General features: G+C 52.2%; 1 protein-coding gene and 1 non-coding gene across 7 annotated transcripts; both read right to left on the minus strand.

Annotated features, from left to right (window-relative positions):
- Positions 1-30: 30 nt before the first annotated feature.
- On the minus strand, positions 31-13,728 carry ISM2 (isthmin 2). Of its 6 annotated transcripts, none has more exons than XM_040477849.1 (6): positions 13,479-13,728; positions 6,644-6,886; positions 4,992-5,367; positions 3,213-3,353; positions 2,877-2,960; positions 31-1,695 (listed from the first exon to the last, which is right to left on the minus strand). In XM_040477849.1, exons 1-6 carry the CDS (start codon positions 13,602-13,604, stop codon positions 1,178-1,180), a joined length of 1,488 nt encoding a protein of 495 aa, XP_040333783.1. In that variant the 5' UTR covers positions 13,605-13,728; the 3' UTR covers positions 31-1,177. The 6 variants fall into 6 exon arrangements, with proteins under 6 accessions (XP_040333783.1, XP_040333788.1, XP_040333789.1 ...); XM_040477854.1 differs by lacking the exon at positions 13,479-13,728 and adding an exon at positions 13,054-13,161; XM_040477855.1 differs by lacking the exon at positions 13,479-13,728 and adding an exon at positions 7,616-8,103.
- Positions 13,729-18,678: 4,950 nt separating this feature from the next.
- LOC121032570 (U6 spliceosomal RNA) lies at positions 18,679-18,784 on the minus strand. The gene has a single exon (XR_005791380.1). It is a non-coding gene; the product is annotated as a U6 spliceosomal RNA (small nuclear RNA).

Consider the following 18,784-nt stretch of genomic DNA (forward strand, 5'->3'; position numbering starts at 1 on the left):
GTGAGGCTCCAAATTCTTCATCAGACAGAATTTGAAAATAAAGTGCTTTATTGCTGAGGATCACAAAGAGCTTCAGGGTGGCGGTCTAGGGGCTGAAGTTCCCACCTTTTGGAGCTTTTGTGAACAGGATGGTGGGGACTTCAGCCCTTCAACCCCACACAAGGCAAGGAAGTAAGATTTTGGGAGTGAGGAAGGCAGGGAAGAAGCACCAGGTTTGCTAGGTGAGCCAATTATGTGCATCTCTTCCCAGCTCTGAGCTCAGTGCGTTCAATGACATCACCTCAGGAGCACCAAGTGGGCCATGGCGGGAGCCTTTACAAACACCACAGAAACTGCCCAAATCTGGGCTTGCCTGCCGCCAACCCCGAGCCGAGAACTGGTGTACCAGCTCACCATGGTGCACATCCTCCTGAGCTGTTCTGAGCCCACCCAGACCTGGCAGCTGTGTCCATTCAGGGCAGTGCCATCCAGTTCTGCACATCCCTACAACCTGGACAGAGCAGAGATTGCTGGACAAAGAAAGGGACCTGAATTGGTTGACCCATTCCCAGCCAGGAGCCGGCCCTGTCTCGGCCACCTCAGCCTGTCTGTCCATGCTGGGCCCCACGGGTTGACTTCAGCCCTAACCAAAGTAGTGTCCACTGAAAAGCAGCTCGGAGTTGAGGGGAACCTGTTAGGGCCCCGGTGTGGGTCTGTGGTGGCTCCCAGCAGGGGTGGGGCAAGAGGGCCTCCCGCAACCAATCAGAGATAAAGAGGGCTGGCTGCTAGGCTGGCTGCCAGCCTGACAAAATGCAGCTGTGGCACCACAGGCCCTGGGAATCACGACGTGTGCCCACAGCCAGGGTGGAAGAGCCCAGCTCAGAGGGAGAGGGAGGAAAATGAGTGGCCAGGCTGGGACAGCACCTCCCAGGGGGCAGGAGAGGGCAGCCCCCACAGACACACACTTCCCCCCTCCCCCATCACCCAGAGACCTTGGGGGCTGAGCTCCCTCCCTCAGCCTGGGCCCTGTACACCCCTCGACCTGTCCCCAGCCCCACACCGACACCTGGGGTGCTGACCTGCCTTGGGTTCACAAGCAGAGGGCCCGCGGCACCAGGCCAGCCGGCCTCACGGGGTCTGGGCAGAGGCAGGGTGAGGGTTGTGCAGGGGAATCTTCTCCAGAACAGCAGCCCCCTGGTTAGTACTGCTTGGCCTCCTGCAACTGGGCCAGGTACTCCTCCTCGGGAGGGTTGTCGGCGCAGGCCCGGCCATTGTTGGGAGGCCGCACAGCGTGGTAGCGGCTCCAGTCCCCCTTACAGAGGATCCAGGGCAGCGTGTCCACCTTGAAGTGCAGCTCGGGCGAGAAGTCAGTGCTGACGAGGTCAGGCGCACCGGCGCCCTTGCCCCGAGTCAGCAGCCGGCTGCCCGCATCGTAGCAGCAGTGCTGGGCGGCCAGGGTGCTGCTCTCCACGGACAGCAGCGAGCGCAGGCAGAAGCGCGCCGTGGGCTGGTACACGTCCAGGTGCTCTCGAGGCCCGCTGGCATCCCTCCACTGGAAGCTTCGGCCCCGGTGCTCATCCTGCAGGCTCACCGCGCTGTACACGGCCTCCAGCGGGTACGCGCATGGGCAGCTGGGCAGGTCCTGCAGCACCTGACTCAGGTACTTGGCTAGGAAGTCACTCTTGCAGTTCAGCCACTTCTCACAGCTATCCACATCTGCAGAGGGGAGGGGAGCCAGTCAGCCCCGCGGTGGGGTGGGGGCTGATCAAGGGCCAATGCCTGGAGAGAGAAGGCCCCTCAGCGGAGCTGAGTGCAGCCCAGCTTGGCCTCCTCTGTTGCCAGATAAGGGCTACCACACAACCACCCAGGAAACCTGGAGCCAGAGGCTACGGCTCAGAATGGATGTTGGCCAAGGGGCTGGAGGAGGAGCCTGGAGGCTGTCTGAAGTGCCAGGTGCTGTCCCTTTATGTGCTGGATGGTGGGGAAGATCTGGGGTCTTGGGGAAGGAGCTGGGGTGGTCGGGCGCAGGAACCGCTGTTTTAAGCAACTGGTAAAAAAGCGTGTTGGCCCACTCTCACCTCTGCCCGCTGTGACCCCCTCCATCTATGCTGTCTTCCTCCCTTCTCTCTACCTTGGGAATGTGGCCGCTGACTCTGGCCACGCAGAAGGAATGGCTCCTTCCTCCTCGCTCCAGAACTTTGGGGCACACTCTGCAGCATTGCGCTCAAGTTGGTCGTGTGTGTCTCTCCCTCTAACACCCGAGCTCTTTGAAGGCAGATCCCGGGCCTTAGTCTTCTGGGAACCCCTGCCCTGCACGGTGCCAGGCCCACCACGCCAGCTCAGGGAGCTTCACAGTATTGACCATAGGTCCCACCCGCGAGGGGGCCTGTTGGCAGCTGCCTACCTCCTTGTGAGGGGCAAGTGACACCAAGAGACAGAGATGCAGAATGTCCCAGTGAAAGTACCGTCTGCTCCAAACTGCTGGAAGGAGCAGTCCTGGAATTATGGTCCCTAAACTGTTTCTGACGGCACCCCTTCCCACACAGAGCCTACCCAGGAGCCTCCAAGAGCACCCGGGAATGGAAGCCAGAATGTCGCCATCCCTTCCCGCAGCCAGGGAGAATATGCCCCACCAGGTGGATCTCCAAGCTCAGTGGCTCCCATCAGGACAGTCTTCCCAGCAGGAATATCAGGTTGGGAAAGGCCAATGGCCTGGCTAGAAATGACAGGGACTCAGAAATGACAGGGCCTCTTTGCTGGGGAGACTAATCTTCCAGCTGGAACATGTACTCTGCCTCAGTGGATGGGGGTGAGATTCCTCCTGTGCAGTGATGCTCCACCCTCCCGAGAGAGGTTCTCCCCAAGCCCCCAGGAGCAGGGCCTAGCTCCCCACTGACCTGGGTTGAGCATGTCCGTAGCATTGTGGGCCAGGGGCGGCCACCCCTCACCGGGGAAGCCCGAGGGGTCCTTGTCCTCAGTGCCTTTAGGAAGAGAGGAGGCCAGGCTGGTGGGGCCCCAGGGCACCTCTGTGCTCCCAGTGGGGAAGCCCAGCCCTCATTAGGCTCTCGGTGCCCACAGCATCTGGACTAGGCCTGGGACGAGGCAGAACCACCGTGTCTATAAGCTTCCTGCGTCCCTTCTCCAGGCCCCACCCTCAAACAAGGCCCACATTCCCAGGGGGCCAAGCCCAGAGTGTAAGCCTCTGCCTGTGTAGGAGCTGGGGTTCGTCTCACCAGGACAAAGGGGCAGGTCGCAGGCACGGGACTCGGTGGCAGTGCAGGCGTAGCCGCAGGGCCGAGTCCTCCTCTGGCTGCCGCTGCCGCAGCTCCCACTGCAGGGAGACCAGGGGCTCCACTCCTCTTGAAGCTCATAGTCTGGGTCAAGGCAGGGAGCCAGGGGTGAGTGAGCACAGCCCACAGGGCGCATTGGTGCAGATTAGCTAAGGGTACCCCTTCCTCAGGAGGGTGCCATCCGTGCCAGGGCTCCCAGCCTAGCGGACGAAGCACGGGCTGGACTTCAGCCCCCACCTGTCCCTCAGCCAGGGACCCTTGCATGGTGGACACCCATGTAAATCATCAGGTGGCTCTACAGACACAGCAACAATCCCAGCCACCCACTCTGTGCCAACACAGCTATGAAGAGAAAAAGATATTTGGGGCTGGAAGCTACCTGACCACTGTCAATGTGACCCTGGGCAAGTACCCCTACGTCTCTGACCTAGAGGGTTTTTTTTTTTTTTGTAATTTTTTAATGTTTATTTATTTTTGAGAGAGAGAGAGAGAGCAGGGGATGGACAGAGAAGGGAGGGTGGACAGAGGATCCGAAGTGGGCTCTGCACTGACAGCAGCAAGCCCGATGCAGGGCTCGAACTCACAAACAGAGAGATCATCACCTGAGACGAAGTCAGATGTTCAACCAACCGAGCCACCCAGGCGCTCCTCTGACCTATAATTTTTATGTCAATTAAAACCAAGGCTGATAACACTTCCCCAGCACTGGGGACATGAAGGGAACTCCTGACTTTCCATGATAGGGACCAAGACCTGGTCTGAGGAACCTGAAATACACCATGACTGCACCCTCAGATCTCTCTCTCGCTGTTGCAGGGCTGAGACCCAGGGGGCTCTGTGGAACCCCCAAAGTACTGACATACCCAGCTCTCTCCTCACTTCCCAGGCAGGCCGGAGCAGGTGGGCACCAAGAGTTTAAGGAAAATTAATGGAAGAAAAGCTGAAAGGCATGAAAACTGCCAATTTACATCATTTTGGTGAAAGCCTGCTATGCCTTAGTCTTAATGATGGCACCACTGTCCAAGGATGAAATACCAGGGCTCTAGGGAGAATGGCTTAACTGTCCATGAAACACGTCTGTACCCAGGAAAACCTGAACGACAACAAGAATGGCTGTCATGGGAGCTGGCCAGGTGTTAGGTGGTATTTTCTGATAGTCTGTGCTATGTTGTTTTCTAATAAAAATAATAAAAACAGCCAATACTTAGTTTACTACATGCTGGCACTTTAAATGTATTAACTCAATACCCTCTACGCCCAATCTTATGTAGTTAAGGGTTGTGCCATTCTCCATTTTAGAGAGGAAGTAAATTAGGCATAGAGAGGTTAAGTAACTTGCCCAAGGTCACTCAGCTGGTAAGCAGCAGAGCCAGGATTCAAGCCCACACAATCTGAAAATGAGGTCAGTTATGAGTGGTGGGGTTTACCATATTTCCCAATTTGTTGGAAAGTGACAGCTATGAATATATATAAAATTAACAAACGTCGATTTGCTTAGGGGGTCTCAGGGCTGTTGTGAAGGTCAAATGTTTGGGGGAAAAACAGATTTTGCAAGCTATGGGTAATGTTGCTATTTAGCAGATGATGGTGTTTGTACAGGCCTAAGCTTCTGGCCTTCATAGCTGCCCCTGCTCGGTGAAGCTCTCAGACCTCCCTTTAGCCCCAGTTACTCTCAGAACTTCCAGAAGCAGCAGCCGGGGATGCCAAGGTGGGGATGCTCACCATAGCCGTCTGGCTCCTTGAAGGCCCAGTCCCCAGGGGCCAGCCAGCCCTGCTCCCAGCTGCCTGTGGCCCCACTGAACCCAGGCTCCTCCTCCTCCTCCTCTTCCTCCTCGTTGTCCTCCTGGTCCTCACTCTCACTATACTCTGCAGGGTAATCCTCCTCCTCCACTTCTTCCTCCTCCTCTTCTTCCCCTGGGGCTCTGCCCTTGAGATTGGTCCTCCCCTCCTCGCCCTCCAGGTAGCTCCAGAATAGGGGCCAGAAGAGCTCCTTGGCGGACAGCCAGCTAGAGGCACCCTGGGGCCAGCGACTGCTGGGCTCAGCCAATAGGTCCATCTCCACCTCCGCCTGGGGATCCTCCACCACCTCGATGGTCACCTGCAGAGGGTCAGACACAGGCCAGCCAGTGAAGGAGTGCTCAGAGCAAGGCTCCAAGGAGAGGAGAGATGACAAGTGTGGGGGCAGGGGCAGAGGACCAACCTTTCCTCCAAACCAGCTCATTCTCTTGGCCAACCTTCCTGGCCTCCCAGGGCACACGGGGTCACAATTTAAGACTTGGCTGTGCATCAGAATCCCCTGGATATTCCAGACTCCTTGACCTAACCCTAGACATGAATTTAATTATCTGAGGTGGGGCTAGGTATGGTGGCTCTAACATGTGCCAAGGGTAGAGACCCACTAGTTTAAGAGAAGCTGGCTGTGAACTCTGCTGCAGGCTGCCCAGAATTAGGGGCCACTAACAGCCTTGGGTCTCGTTGTAGGGCTGGAAAATGATAGCAAAGAGAGCAAAGTCCCACAGCAGCCCTGGGTGGGGCGGGGGGGGGGGGGCTCTCATTCACCACATTGTGGATGGGAAATAAGTAACATGAAATCATTTACATGAAAGTGAATTTTGAAACATTGTTTTTGGCTATTATAAAATAATACGAGATCGCCGAACACAATTTGGGGGAAAACCAGCAAAATATAATGAAAAAAATTAAAATCGCCCCCACTCCATCTCTGACAAATAACATTTTGATAATTAAACTTCCAGGTTTTACACATGCACGCGCGTGCACACGCATACACACAAACTCTTAAACGAGTTTAGAATGTTAGTTTCTACACTTCCCCGTTGCCTTTTCTCTTTTGATGAAAGTGTTTTGCAAACTGTAGGTGCTGCACAAAATGCAGGACTCTTATCATCAGGGATTGAGGACTGGCAGTGGAGAATGTAAACTGGAATCCCACTGGCTCCACAAAGCCCCTCTGGCGGGCAGCCCCCTACCACGAGCCCACCCCATTCTGCACTCAACCAACCCTGCAGGAAGGGTTGGGCCTGGGTAGGGGCCACAAGTCGCCCCTTCCCCATTTCCCTAGAAGGCCCTGCCATCCACAAAGCTTCCCCACTCCTTGGGTCTTCATGACAGCCCTACCAGGCTGGTGCTGTTTCTCCTTTGCTATGGACTGGAAAACACAGGCTCAGAGGGCCACATGCCCTGCTCGGCCCGCAGCTGGGAAGTAGAGGAGCAGCCCCCACTACTCTGTGACCCCAAAAGAACCCCCGCCCTCCAAGGAATACAGGATGGGGACGCCTGACCTCAGGATGGAGCCGGTCAGCCCAGTTCCTCTCTAGGTGTCCACTGGGCCTATGCCCTTCTGTAGCTCTCACCTGGATATTGGGGTTTGGGGCAGTCAAGTCTGTGTTGGCCAATCCTGGCAGCTTCTGCAGCTCCAGCAGCAAGGGAGTGTCCTCCAGGGTCCTTGGCATGGACGCCTTGTCCAGGCTCAGGGCTGCTGGCTCACTGAGAGCCCGGCGCCTATGTTGGCGTGGCCCTGCCTGGAGGCGGGTTCTGGGGAGTAGGGGGGTCCTCTCCTCTTCCCTAGGAGAGCTGGGATCTGGGGAGGCTGAGACCTGAAGGAGAGAGAAGGGGCGGAGGGGGTGATTGGGGTCAGGGCTTACCCCAAATGGACCCAAAGTAGGCAATGCAGGAGTCTTGGGGTCTGACCAGGCCACAAATTCACCCTGTGACCATGGATCCAAACATACGTGTTTTAACGCCTCAGAGAGTAAATGAGGCCATGTGCACAGAGTGCTTGGACAAATGGTGCCAACATGAGGCATAACGGGGGCTAAATCAGGTTTCTACATGTGGAAGAAACATAAGCCAACCTCCTCATTTTACAGATGAAGAAACTGAGGTCCATAGAGGGAAGCATGTTGTTTAAGGCAGTGTTTCCAAGTGCAGTTCACAGACCACATGCCTCAGAATCCCCCAGGGCTCTTGCCCAGGAACAGACGGCGGGTCTCAAAAGTCAGGGCAGGAAGGCCCAGAAAGGCTGACAAGGAGGGTAGTGGCAGACTTGGGCCTTCCCCCAGCAGGCTCCCCTGTCACTGACCCTCCCAAGCTGTCCACGTGAGGGCTGTGTTCCTTAGCATCTCTGACCACTGCTACCTTCCTCCTCCTGCCCGTCTGGGACCCAGCGCCTTTTCCTAGTTCAGGTGCCATCGCAGCTGTCTGTCTGCCAGGTAATTCCCTCCACCAGCCAGTGCCCATGGGGTCCACACCGTGACAGTCCCTGCCTCGGCTCAGATAGTAAGTGAAAGACCCTGGTTGTCTCTGACTCCAGCAGCAGCCCTCACCTGCTCAGACAGTGGGACACTGGGGTGGCCATCCACCTACTTCCAGGCTACAGCCATTGCTCAGGTCTCTACAACAGGACAGAGGGGGCACTGTCCAGAGCTGCCTTATGATGTAAAGCATGTCCCACCCAGGCCACAGACTTGACCCCACTTCCCATCTCATACCTAAAGCCATGTGAAAAAACACAGGTCTGGACAGTCAGATCAGCTTGGGTTCAAATCCTAGCTCTGCCTCTTACTAGCTCATTCAACTTGATCTGCAAAATGAGGATAATTCCTACCTGGAAGGATTGTCAGAAATTTATTTATCAAACACTTACTTCCACAGCATGTGTGTGCCAGGCACTGTTCTAAACACTTAATCATTCATTTCATTCTCCCAACAACCCTCAGAGGTAGGTGCTAGCTGTCATCCCCATTTTGACAATGGAAACTAAAGCACAGAGAGGGCAAGTAACTTGCCTCAGGTCACACAGACATTTAGTGGCAGAGCCTAGGGTTTGAAACAGACAGCCTGGGTCCAGAGCCCATTCTCTCTCTCTCTCTCTCTCTCTCTCTCTCTCTCTCTCTCTCTTTTTAAGATTTTATTAAGTAATCTCTACATCCAACGTGGGACTCGAACCCACAACACTGAGATCGAGTCACACACTCTACCAACTGAGCCAGCCAGGCACCTGAGAGCTCACACTCTTAACTGATTTGCTGTGACACTACAGGCAAGAGTGTGGAGAGTCTATTTCACAAATCAGGGGCTCATTCAGTCTAATTTCTCACTATGACTTTCTTTCCTTGGGCTGAAAAAGAGAGTCAGAACCTTTGGCCTCTCCCATTTAACCCCCTCCTTCGGTGTTGCCCAAACACCTGGTTCCAAGGCTCCTGCACTAATCACCATGGCCCATCTGAGCCTGGCCCTGGAGTTACTGTTACTCTGTTACTGAGTCAAAGTGCTCTGGTCTCAACAGCCAGGCCAGACGAGCAGAGAGGATGGACAGATGAGTAAGAACAACTCAGCTCCTTCACTGACCAGTCTTGGAGGCCTGGGACATCCCCATATGCTGCTTTCCTGGCAGCTCCCACTCACTATGCCACCAAAGCCCTAACTGTCCCGGTGCCTTGGCTCACTAGCTCCTCTGTCCGCAGCCTCAGGACTGCAGGAGTTCAGGGGCTGCAGCCTTTCTGGCTGATGTGGATATCACCGCCTTGTGAGTGGGTAGTTAAGCAATGGTTCTCATCTGAGAACACTTGGCAATGTCTGGAGACATTTGTGGTTGTCACTTGGAGAGGGGTTCTACTGGCACCATGTGGGAGATCCTACAACACATAGGACAGCCCTCACAAAAATCATCCAGTCCAGAATGTCAACAGTGCTGCAATCAAGGGGCACCTGGGTGGCTCAGCCAATCAAGCGTGGACTTCGGCCTAGGTCATGATCTCATTGTTCCTGAGTTACAGCCCTGCGATGGGTTCTGTGCTGACAGCTCGGAGCCTGGAGCCTGTTTCAGATTCTGTGTCTCTCCCTCTCTCTCTCTCTCTCTCTCTCTCTCTCTCTCTCTGCCCCTCCCCCACTTATACTCGCGCGCGCGCTCTCTCTCTCCTCAAAATAAATAAATTAAAAAAAATTTTTTTTATGTGTGCCAGGGTGGTTCAGTTGGTTAAGTGCCGACTTCAGCTCAGGTCATGATCTCACGGTTCATGGGTTCAAGCCCCACGTTGGGCTCTGTGCTGACAGCTCAGAGCCTGGAACCTGCTTTGGATTCTGTGCCTCCCTCTCTCTCTGACCCTCCCCTGCTTGCACTCTGTGTCTCTCTCTCTCAAAAATAAATAAACATTAAAAGAAAATTTTTTTTTTAAGTTTTTTTTTTTTAAAACAGTGCTGCAATTAAGAAACCCTGCTCTAGGGGGCGCCTGGCTGGTTCGGTTGGTAGAGCATGTGACTCTTGATCTTGGGGTTGTGAGTTTGAGCCCCAATGCTGAGCGTAGAGATTACTTAAATAAATAAATAAACTTTAAAAAAAAAAAAAAGGAAAGAAACCTTTCTCTAAAGTCAGGCTGCTTAGATCTGAATCCCTGAATAGTCTGGTTTCTGACCTGTGGGACACTGACGGGACAGAACCTCTGTGAGCATCCTTATGTGTAAAATGAGAACAATGATGGGAGAGAGCTAGCATCCAGCAGGGCTCAGAATATTCATTTCCAGCCCTCTCCAACCTCTAGGCCATAGAAACTCCTGGCTAACCACCACAGCCACACGTCACAGCCACCCTTCTCTAGAGCTGCTTAGAGCCCCTGCTCTGTGCCTCAGGCCCCAGAACTCTCAGGAGTGGAATGGGGCCATGGGTCTTCGTTTGGGTTTCTTCAGAAGCCAATGCTGACACCAGAATTCAAGGGCATTCCTTTGGAAGGTGATCCCAGGAGACACCAGCAGGGAGTGGGGGAGTGGGTCACGGGTGGGAGGCAGCTAATAAAGAATGCTCCATCAAGTTAGTGACCATGGTGGACAAGTGGAGCTCAATCCTACTGGTGCCTCAGTTATTACTCCAGAAGTAGTGAGCTGGGCTACATACCTGCAAACCTCACCAGTCACTGATTATGGTTTTCTGGGTGGAGGAGAGGATTTGTTCCCTGGGCACTTCAGATCGGTCATGTACAGCTGAAAACAGGCCCTCGTGCCAGTGACAGCCCTCAAGCAACTGGACACTAGCAACAGGGAGTAAGGCAGAGATACGGGCAGAGCCCCCTGAGCCCTGACCCATGAGTACTCTGAGCACATCTTCTCTACCAGGCCTGAGGTAGGCCCTGGATGTGCCTTCTGTCACCCCAGCCACCCCAGCTAGAGTGCAGGTCGGACTTCGTCTGCTTGTTTCACGCAGTATCCTGTGCCTGGTACATGGGAAGAGCTCAATAAATCACTGCTGAGTGACTGCATGAACACTAGCACCCCAAGGGGTGAATGTGACTGTCTCTATGTTAATGATGAGGCTATGGAGGCTCAGAGAGGGTAAGGGATTTACATAAAGTCCAAGGTTGTAATAATATCGAAGCTCGGCTTCAAACTCAGCTCTGCCTGAGAGCCACTCACTAGCTGCAGACCCGAGGCTTAGTTATTAGACCCACTGTCTGTTTCCTTATCCCTAAAACAAGGAAAACAAGACAAGGACCACAAAATGCTAGGCACTGTGGCTGTTTGGGTGGTGTTTGGATCCTATCCAGAACAGAAGACACCCAAGGCAGAGTTCTGTCATTCTTTCTTTGCCTGTCTGGTGCCCAACAAACCCTTGTGTTGTTTTTTTTTTAACTATGTTATGAGTTTGAATCTCTTTTTAATGTACAGAGAGAGCAGAGAGAGAGAGTGAGCATGGGTGAGGGAAAGGCAAAGAGAGAGACAGAATCTCAAGCAGGCTCCACACTGTCAGTGCAGTGCCCGATGCGAGGCTCAAAGTCACGAACTGTGAGATCATGACCTGAGCCGAAATCAAGAGTCAGATGCTTACCCGACTAAGCCACCCAGGCGCCTCACCCAACAAACTCTTGTAACGACAATGCCACACATGTGTATGTCCAGTGCTTTCTCACCCAGCAGGCCATCCGACAGAATGGGTTCTCTTATTCCCATTTGACTGTGGGAGTAAACTGATGCTCAGCAACAGGCCTGACCAGAGAGAGGGTGGCACATTTTGTTCACGATGCCAATGATTTCAAGACCTTTCAAGACTTACAATGAGCAGGCTGGGGCATGATATACAACGATGGACCCTGAGGTCCCAGGTCTAGCTCTTGAAATGACAGACCTGGCTCCCAGTCTCAGTCAGGCTTAATGTCTCTGTGCCTTGATTTTTTTCATCTGGAAAATGAGACTAACACCCATCCAACACCCATGGGAACAACACCGAGGGGCCGTATGTTCTTCAGCTTCATCGTAAAAGTCTCTGGAGTTGTCATTTATTTCTGACATATCACCTAAGGCCCTAGAAGAGCAGTCTGCATTATGTCAACATAATGTCTTAACTACCACCTTGATTACATAACAGCTTTAACACACATCACATGGACTTCTGAAGCAGTATTTGAACTGGACGGGATCACAGAGATGACTTAGCCCCTTATTTTAAATGTCAGGAAATCATCTGAGGTGAGTCATACCTGAGTTAATGACCCACTGAGACCAGAACCCCAGGACCTGAGCTCTAAGCTCTGTTTTTCATTCATGGCACTAATTTAACATATGTTTGAGGGTTCCACCAGGCCCTATACTGGAGCTGGGGGTATGACTTTGGCTCTGAAATAACCTATCCTCTAGACTGGTCTCGGGGGAAGATCTGGCAAATATATCAAAAATAATCACAATACAAGGCAGTAAGTACTAAAATAGAAAATATGTCAAAATGAGTAGGAAAAAAATGCCAATTCAATTAACTTTATGACCACTGCCACCTCCACCTAAGAGGTGGGACTGGCCAGGGGATGTTCACTTCCTCTGGATTTGTCTACAGCAGTGGTTGTCAGCAACGGTGGGGGAGAGGGGTGTCCCTCAGGAAACACAGGGCAATGTCTGGCTCTGTCCGGCCGTGGGTGCTACAAACACCTAACAGGTTAAGGCCAAGGATGCTGTTAAATGTCCCACAAGGCACAACAAAGAATTATACAACCCCAAATGACAGGACTGTGGAGGATGAGAAACTCTGGTCTACAGGATGTAGTCTCAACAGGAGGCAAAAAAATCTTAGATATTACAATGGTTTGTAACATACCCAAGTGCCATGATACATAAACAGTATATTCATGAAATGGTATATCCCAATTTCAGTGGGAGAGGCATTTAGGGGGGGAAAATGTCTAAAAGGCTCCTTAGAAAGGCAGCGTTGAAAAAAAAACGTGGATAAAACACCAGTCCACAGAGACCTCAAATGCAAGCGGTGCTCCCGGCCGCCTCTGGAGGGCCTCAGCAGCCTGGACACCGCTAGCAGCCCAAGCTCTGGTGCCGCTCACCCACCGGTCTCCTGCACGCACCCGGCGGGGCCTCTCAGTGCCTTCGTCTGGAAAATGGAAAGAACTACTCTGGCCTCCTCCTCCTAGAACAGCTCGGAGCCTGGAAGGAGCCAGGACCCCCTACCACACCAGCCCGCAAACCCTGGAACAAGTCGGGAGGGTTTTGTCCCCAAGGGGACAATCCACGCAGTAATGGCTGGACTGTGGACCCCTGGTGAAGGGAGACAGGTGTCGACAGACCGTGGTTCCTCTTCGCGTCTAAACTACTCTTCTCCGACTCGCTCCTCGGTTTTCGGTCGCATCCCCAAAGCCCATTCACGGGCCACCCAGAAAGTGCCCCCCCACCCCCACCCCGCGACGTCTTAGCGACTTCTTCTCTTCCAATTACATAGTAATATCAAGGTCCCTGGCTGATATTACTCTCCAGCAAGTTGAAAGACCCCACTCACTACCTCATCTCGTCTCAATTCACACCCAAAGGGACTCCAATCTTTTGCAGGTTTGATTTGAGGCTGCACCGGCGGTTATTCGGCGGGTTGAACCTCAGCAACTCCGCGCAGCGTCGCGTTCCCCTCCCACCGTCCCGACTCCTCTCGGAACGCGCCCCCGGACAGGGGGCTTGCAGGAGAGGTTCGCTCAGGGCGAGGCGGCCGCAGGTGGGAGAGGCCGGGCCGTTCCGGGACGTGTGGGGGGAGGTCCGCGCCCGGCCCTCTGCCCACTAGCGCAGTCTGTCTTCGGCCGGCCAGCCACGCGGTCGGAGCGGGGGCTTGGGGGGGGGGGGGGAAGTCCGCCGCACCTGGTCCCCGCCCCGCGCCCGCCCTCGGAGGTCCCCGCTCGCGCCCCGGGCCCCGCGCCGACCCCTCTCCCCGCCGCTCACCTCCGCCAGCCTCGCGGGGCTCCGGGGCCGCGGCTTCCTCAGGGGTAGAGCCCGGCCCGCGGCCAGCAGCGCCGCCAACAGCACCACGCCGAGGAGGAGCCCCGCGCGGCCGGGCAGTCGAGGCATCGTCTCCCTGCCGGCGCTGCTCCGCGCCGAACCTCCACGCCTCCCGAGCCGCTCCCGCGCGTCCGTTCGCGCCGGGCCTCGCCTCCTCCAAGGGCGGGAGCGCGCCGGCCGCGGGGGGCGAGGGGCGGGGGCGGGAGGTGGGAGAGACCGGCGGTCGCAGGGACGCGCGGGGCGGGGGAGCCGCGCGGCTCTGGGGTCAGCGCCCGGGATGTGCCCGCCCTTCCCGGAGGGGCGGCTCCTCGACGCGCCCGGACAGTCTCGGCTCCCTTTGATCTGGCCGCCTCCCCGCCCCCTGTCCCCGCCGCTGGTGCCGTCGCAGCCCCGAGCGAATTCCTGTTCGGGGGACGTCGCGACCGGCCGGCACGGCGCGCTCAGGCTCCGCACTGCCACTCCTGCGGGTCGCCCTCCCCACGGGCGCGGAGACTGCGCGGGGACACACGGACCCCCAGGACCCCGCGAGCGGGGAACGCGCCGCAGCCCAGCGTGAGAGCCCTCCGGCCTGGGGCAGATGTTTGTTTGTGCCTCGAGGTAGGTTTGCTCAGGGAAGAAGGCCGGGAAGTAACTCCTCCAGGGCTCCCCGAGCTCCCCAGCTGGAGGTGGAGCCCAAAAAAACACCTGCCACTGTACACCCGATTTCCTCAGGATGTTCTCAGAGCACAAAAACCGAGAGAGAGAGTTGAGATTCAGATGTGAGGATAGAGCCCCAGGAGCACAGCAGCTAGACACGTTGAGGGAGTGGTCAGGAGATCTAGCCCGGCCACTGGGTGTCACCTAGTTTTATCCCGGATAAAACAATGGGACCACCCACTCCCTCTAGCGAGACTCTTGTGCAGGGATCCTCACGTGTAGCATATGCGGGTCATGAAATAAAACCTCAGCTCGTGATAGAGATCAGGAACCCTGAAGGGCAGTGACAATTTTAGTGGCCTGGATGGGGGCTGTGAGGGAATGTGAGCGCAGTGATGCAGGGCGGGGGCAGAGCGGTTGGACAGGTCAGTGAGGAGCTGTAGGAAGACACTAGGAAGAAGGCCTATTCAGGGACCACAAAGGCTGCCTGGTTTCAGGGCAGGAATAGCAAATCCCTGGAGGTGCTGGGAGGATGGCCAGGAAATATGCCATAGGGGTAAATCTTGGAATCTGGGTTTAGCCAAAGTGAAAAAGTTAGGGGCCCGGGCACAGTTCTGAGAAACCATTCCAATCCTCAGCGGCACAGGCCAGGGCTCTGCAGTGTTTTGTTTTGTTTTGTTTTTAATTTTTTTTTTTTTAATTTACACCCAAATTAGTTAGCATATAGTGCAACAATGATTTCAGGAGTAGATTCCTTAGTGCCCCTTACCCATTTAGCCCATCCCCCCTCCCACAACCCCTCCAGTAACCCTGTTTGTTCTCCGTATTTATGAGTCTCTTCTGTTTTGTCCCCCTCCCTGTTTTTATATTACTTTTGTTTCCCTTCCCTTATGCTCATCTGTTTTGTCTCTTAAAGTCCTCATATGAGTGAAGTCATATGATTTTTGTCTTTCTCTGACGAATTTCACTTAGCATAATACCCTCCAGTTCCATCCACGTAGTTGCAAATGGCAAGATGTCATTCTTTTTGATTGCCGAGTAATACTCCATTGTATATATTTACCACATCTTCTTTATCCATTCATCCATCGATGGACATTTGGGCTCTTTCCATACTTTGGCTATTGTTGATAGGCAGTGGTTTGAATAGTAGTGCATCACAGGGATTACACTGGGTCTGGAGTTGGCCACCAAGGTTTGAATCTGGCTCCTACCATTTACTAAGAAGTTGATATTATTGGACAAGTTCTTTGACCTCTTGGTGAATTTGTCATTTATAAAAGTGGGGGAGTGGGGGGAGTGGGGGGTACCTACCTCACAGGTGTAAGAAGTAAATAAGAATCTATGCTAAGGATTCTTATTAGGGTGCAGTTACCATTTTTTGGTCAAAAGTGCCAAATATTGGCAATTTCATGAGGTTCAACCTAATAAGATGGTTGGTACATGGTAAACATTCAACTGTTAGCCCAAAGAAACCTGCATTTGAGCACCTGCTTTGTCATACTGTTGTTTTTTTTTTTCTAGACAAAAAGTGAGACTACCTTGTTCTTTAGCATTTAAAAAACAGTTTTTAAACATTTATTCATTTTTGAGAGACAGAGACAGAGCACAAGCAGGGGAGGGGCAGAGAGAGAGGGAGACATGGAATCTGAAGCAGGCTCCAGGCTCTGAGCTTAGAGCCTCACACAGGGTTCGAACCCATGAACTGAGAGATCATGACCTGAGCTGACGTCGGACGCTTAACCAACTGAGCCACCCAGGTGCCCCTCTTTTCATCAAACTTTTACACCTTCTGCCAGCTCAAAGTCAGAGCTCAAGTTCATTCATTTGTGCATACCTGTCTGAGTCAGTCACTACCACTGTGCTCCAGGCCCCTCTCCCCCTTACCTGGACAGCTGTAGTAGCCTCCTGACTGGTTCTATTATATCCTCTCCTGTTCTCACTGCCTCCTCATGAATCCTCTTGGTTATCTTCAGTGGAAAACAAGGCATTGTCTACATACAGTACATGCTTCTGAGTTCATCTGATTCTACTCTTTGATTCTTTGAGCTATTTTACAGCCCTGTATAGGTTGTAGGCAAGAATAACGAAGTAAAATAGTTATTACATATGGAAATGCAAGTTATGTCCTGTCCTCTGAGGTTCATTTGACCTCCCAGTATAGAAGAAACCAGTTTTGCCTACAATTTTTTTTTCTTAATTTTTATTTACTTTTGAGAGAGAGAGAGAGAGAGACAGAAGCGCGAGCAGGGGAGGGGCAGAGAGAGAGGGAGACACAGAATCTGAAGCAGGCTCCAGGCTCCGAGCTGCTAGCACAGAACCCGATGCGGGGCTGGAACCCATGGACCATGAGATCATAACCTGAGCCAAAGTCAGACACTTAACTGACTGAGCCACCCAGGTGCCCACAGTTTTGCCTACATTTGCACATCCATTTCAATATTCTTGATCTATAAATGTTCTTGTTTTTCAGTATCTCCTTTGATTGCTTATAATATCTTTACCAGTTTCCTCATTCAGGAGTTAAAGAAAATCTTTAACTCGTGTTCATTTTTATATCTGTAAGAGAATCATTTTGTTTTTTTGAAAATTATCTTTTAAAAAAACATTGTTTATTTATTTTTGAGAAAGAGCGCAAACTGAGAAGTGGCAGAGAGAGAGGGAGACACAGAATCCGAAGACTCCAGGCTCTGAGCTGTCAGCACAGAGCCCAGTGTAGAGCCAGAACCCACGAACCATGAGACGTGACCTGAGCTGAAGTCAGACACTTAACCAACTGAGCCACCCAGGCGCCCCAAAATTATCTTTTGAAAATCCTGTTGGATGCACTTCATTCCTACCTTCCCAATCTTAGCTCCCTGGCAACCACTTACCCCTCTCTGTCACCATGGGTTACTTTTGCCTTTCTAGATTTTTGTATTAATAGAATCATATTTATGAATTCTTTTGTGTTTGGTTTATTTGAGCATGTTAAGACTCATCCATACAGTTGTAGGTATCAGTGATTTGTTCCTCTTCATTGCTGAGCAGTATTCCATCCCATGAACATAGTACTACAACGTCCTTGCCACTCACAATGACAGCATTTGGATTGTTTCTAGTTTGGGGCTGGTGTGAATCTAGCAGCTGTGAATATTCAAGTGCAAGTGTGGGCATGCTTCTCTTAGGTGGATGAAATCACTGCCCCAATCTGCCAAATTGTTTTCTCAAATGGCCATACACTTTGTATTCCCATACCTTTGTCAACACTTGGTATTGTAATTCTTTTTAAACTCAGCCATTCTAGGGGCACCAGGGCGGCTCAGTCGGTTAAGGGCCTACTTCAGTTCAGGTCATGATCTTGCAGTCTGTGAGTTCGAGCCCCACATCGGGCTCTGTGCTGACAGCTCAGAGCCTGGAGCCTGCTTTGGATTCTGTGTCTCGCTCTCTCTCTGCCCCTCCCCTGCTTGCACTCTGTCTCTGTCTCTCAAAAATAATAAACATTAAAAAAAATTTTTTTTTAACTCAGCCATTGTAGTGGGTAGGTGAGTAGTGGAATCTTAGTGTAGTTTTAATTTGCATTTCCCTGACAACCAGTGATGTTGAACATTTTCCCTGTGCTTTTCTGGCCATTAGCACATCTCCTTTTGTGACAATTCTGTTCAAATCTTTGGGGCATCTGGCTGGCTAGGTTTGGAAGGCACGAGACTCTTGATCTCGGGGTTGTGAGTTTGAGCCCCACGCTGGGCATGGAGATTACTTAAAAAAAAAAGTGTTAAAATCTTTTGCCTATTTTTTATTGAATAGCCTTGCCTTGTTGAGTTTTAAGGGTTTTTTTCCGGATAGAAAGCCTTTATTGGATATGTGTTATGCATGTTTTATCTCAGTCTGGAGTTTGCATTTTCCTTTTGTGGAAACTTGAAGTTTTCATTTTTTTAAGTTCATTTATTTATTTTGATAGAGAGAGAGGAGGGGCAGAGAAAGAGGGAGAGAGAGAATCCTAAGCGGGCTCCATGCTGTCAGCCTAGAGCCCGACATGGGGCTCAATCTGACGAACCATGAGATTATGACCTGAGCTGAAACCAAGAGTTGGATGCTTAACCAAGCCACCCAGGCGTCCCTTGAAGTTTTCATTTGGGTAAGTCCAGCTTATCAGTATTTCTGAGCCATGCTTTTTGTGTTCTAAGAAATCGTTGCCTAATCCAAAGTCACAGATTTTTCTATTTTCTCTTGGAAGTTTTATAGTTTTTATGTTCAGATCTTTGCTTTAACTGTTGCATATGTGAGGGAAGAGTTGAAGGTCATTCCCCCTAGATATTCAGTTGTTCCAGCACCGTTAGTTGACTAACTGTACCTTCCGCATTGAATTAATTTGGCACTTTTGTCAAAAATCGACTAACCATATATGTGTAGGTCTATTCCTGGACTTTCTTATTAAGTTTTAAATTTTAATTCCAGCATAATTAACACAGTGTTGTATTAGTTTCAGGTGTTCAATATAGTGATTGAACAATTCTATACATCACTCAAAAATGTGGAAGTCTTCACAAATCCGTGTGTCATCCTTGTGCAGAGGAGTGCTAATGCTCTCTGTACCGATCCAGTTTTAGTATACGTGCTGCCGAAGTGAGCAC

Source organism: Herpailurus yagouaroundi, unplaced genomic scaffold (genome assembly GCF_014898765.1).
Source record: "Herpailurus yagouaroundi ecotype Mexico unplaced genomic scaffold, PumYag 141, whole genome shotgun sequence".
In the NCBI taxonomy this organism is placed as follows: Eukaryota; Metazoa; Chordata; class Mammalia; order Carnivora; family Felidae; genus Herpailurus; species Herpailurus yagouaroundi.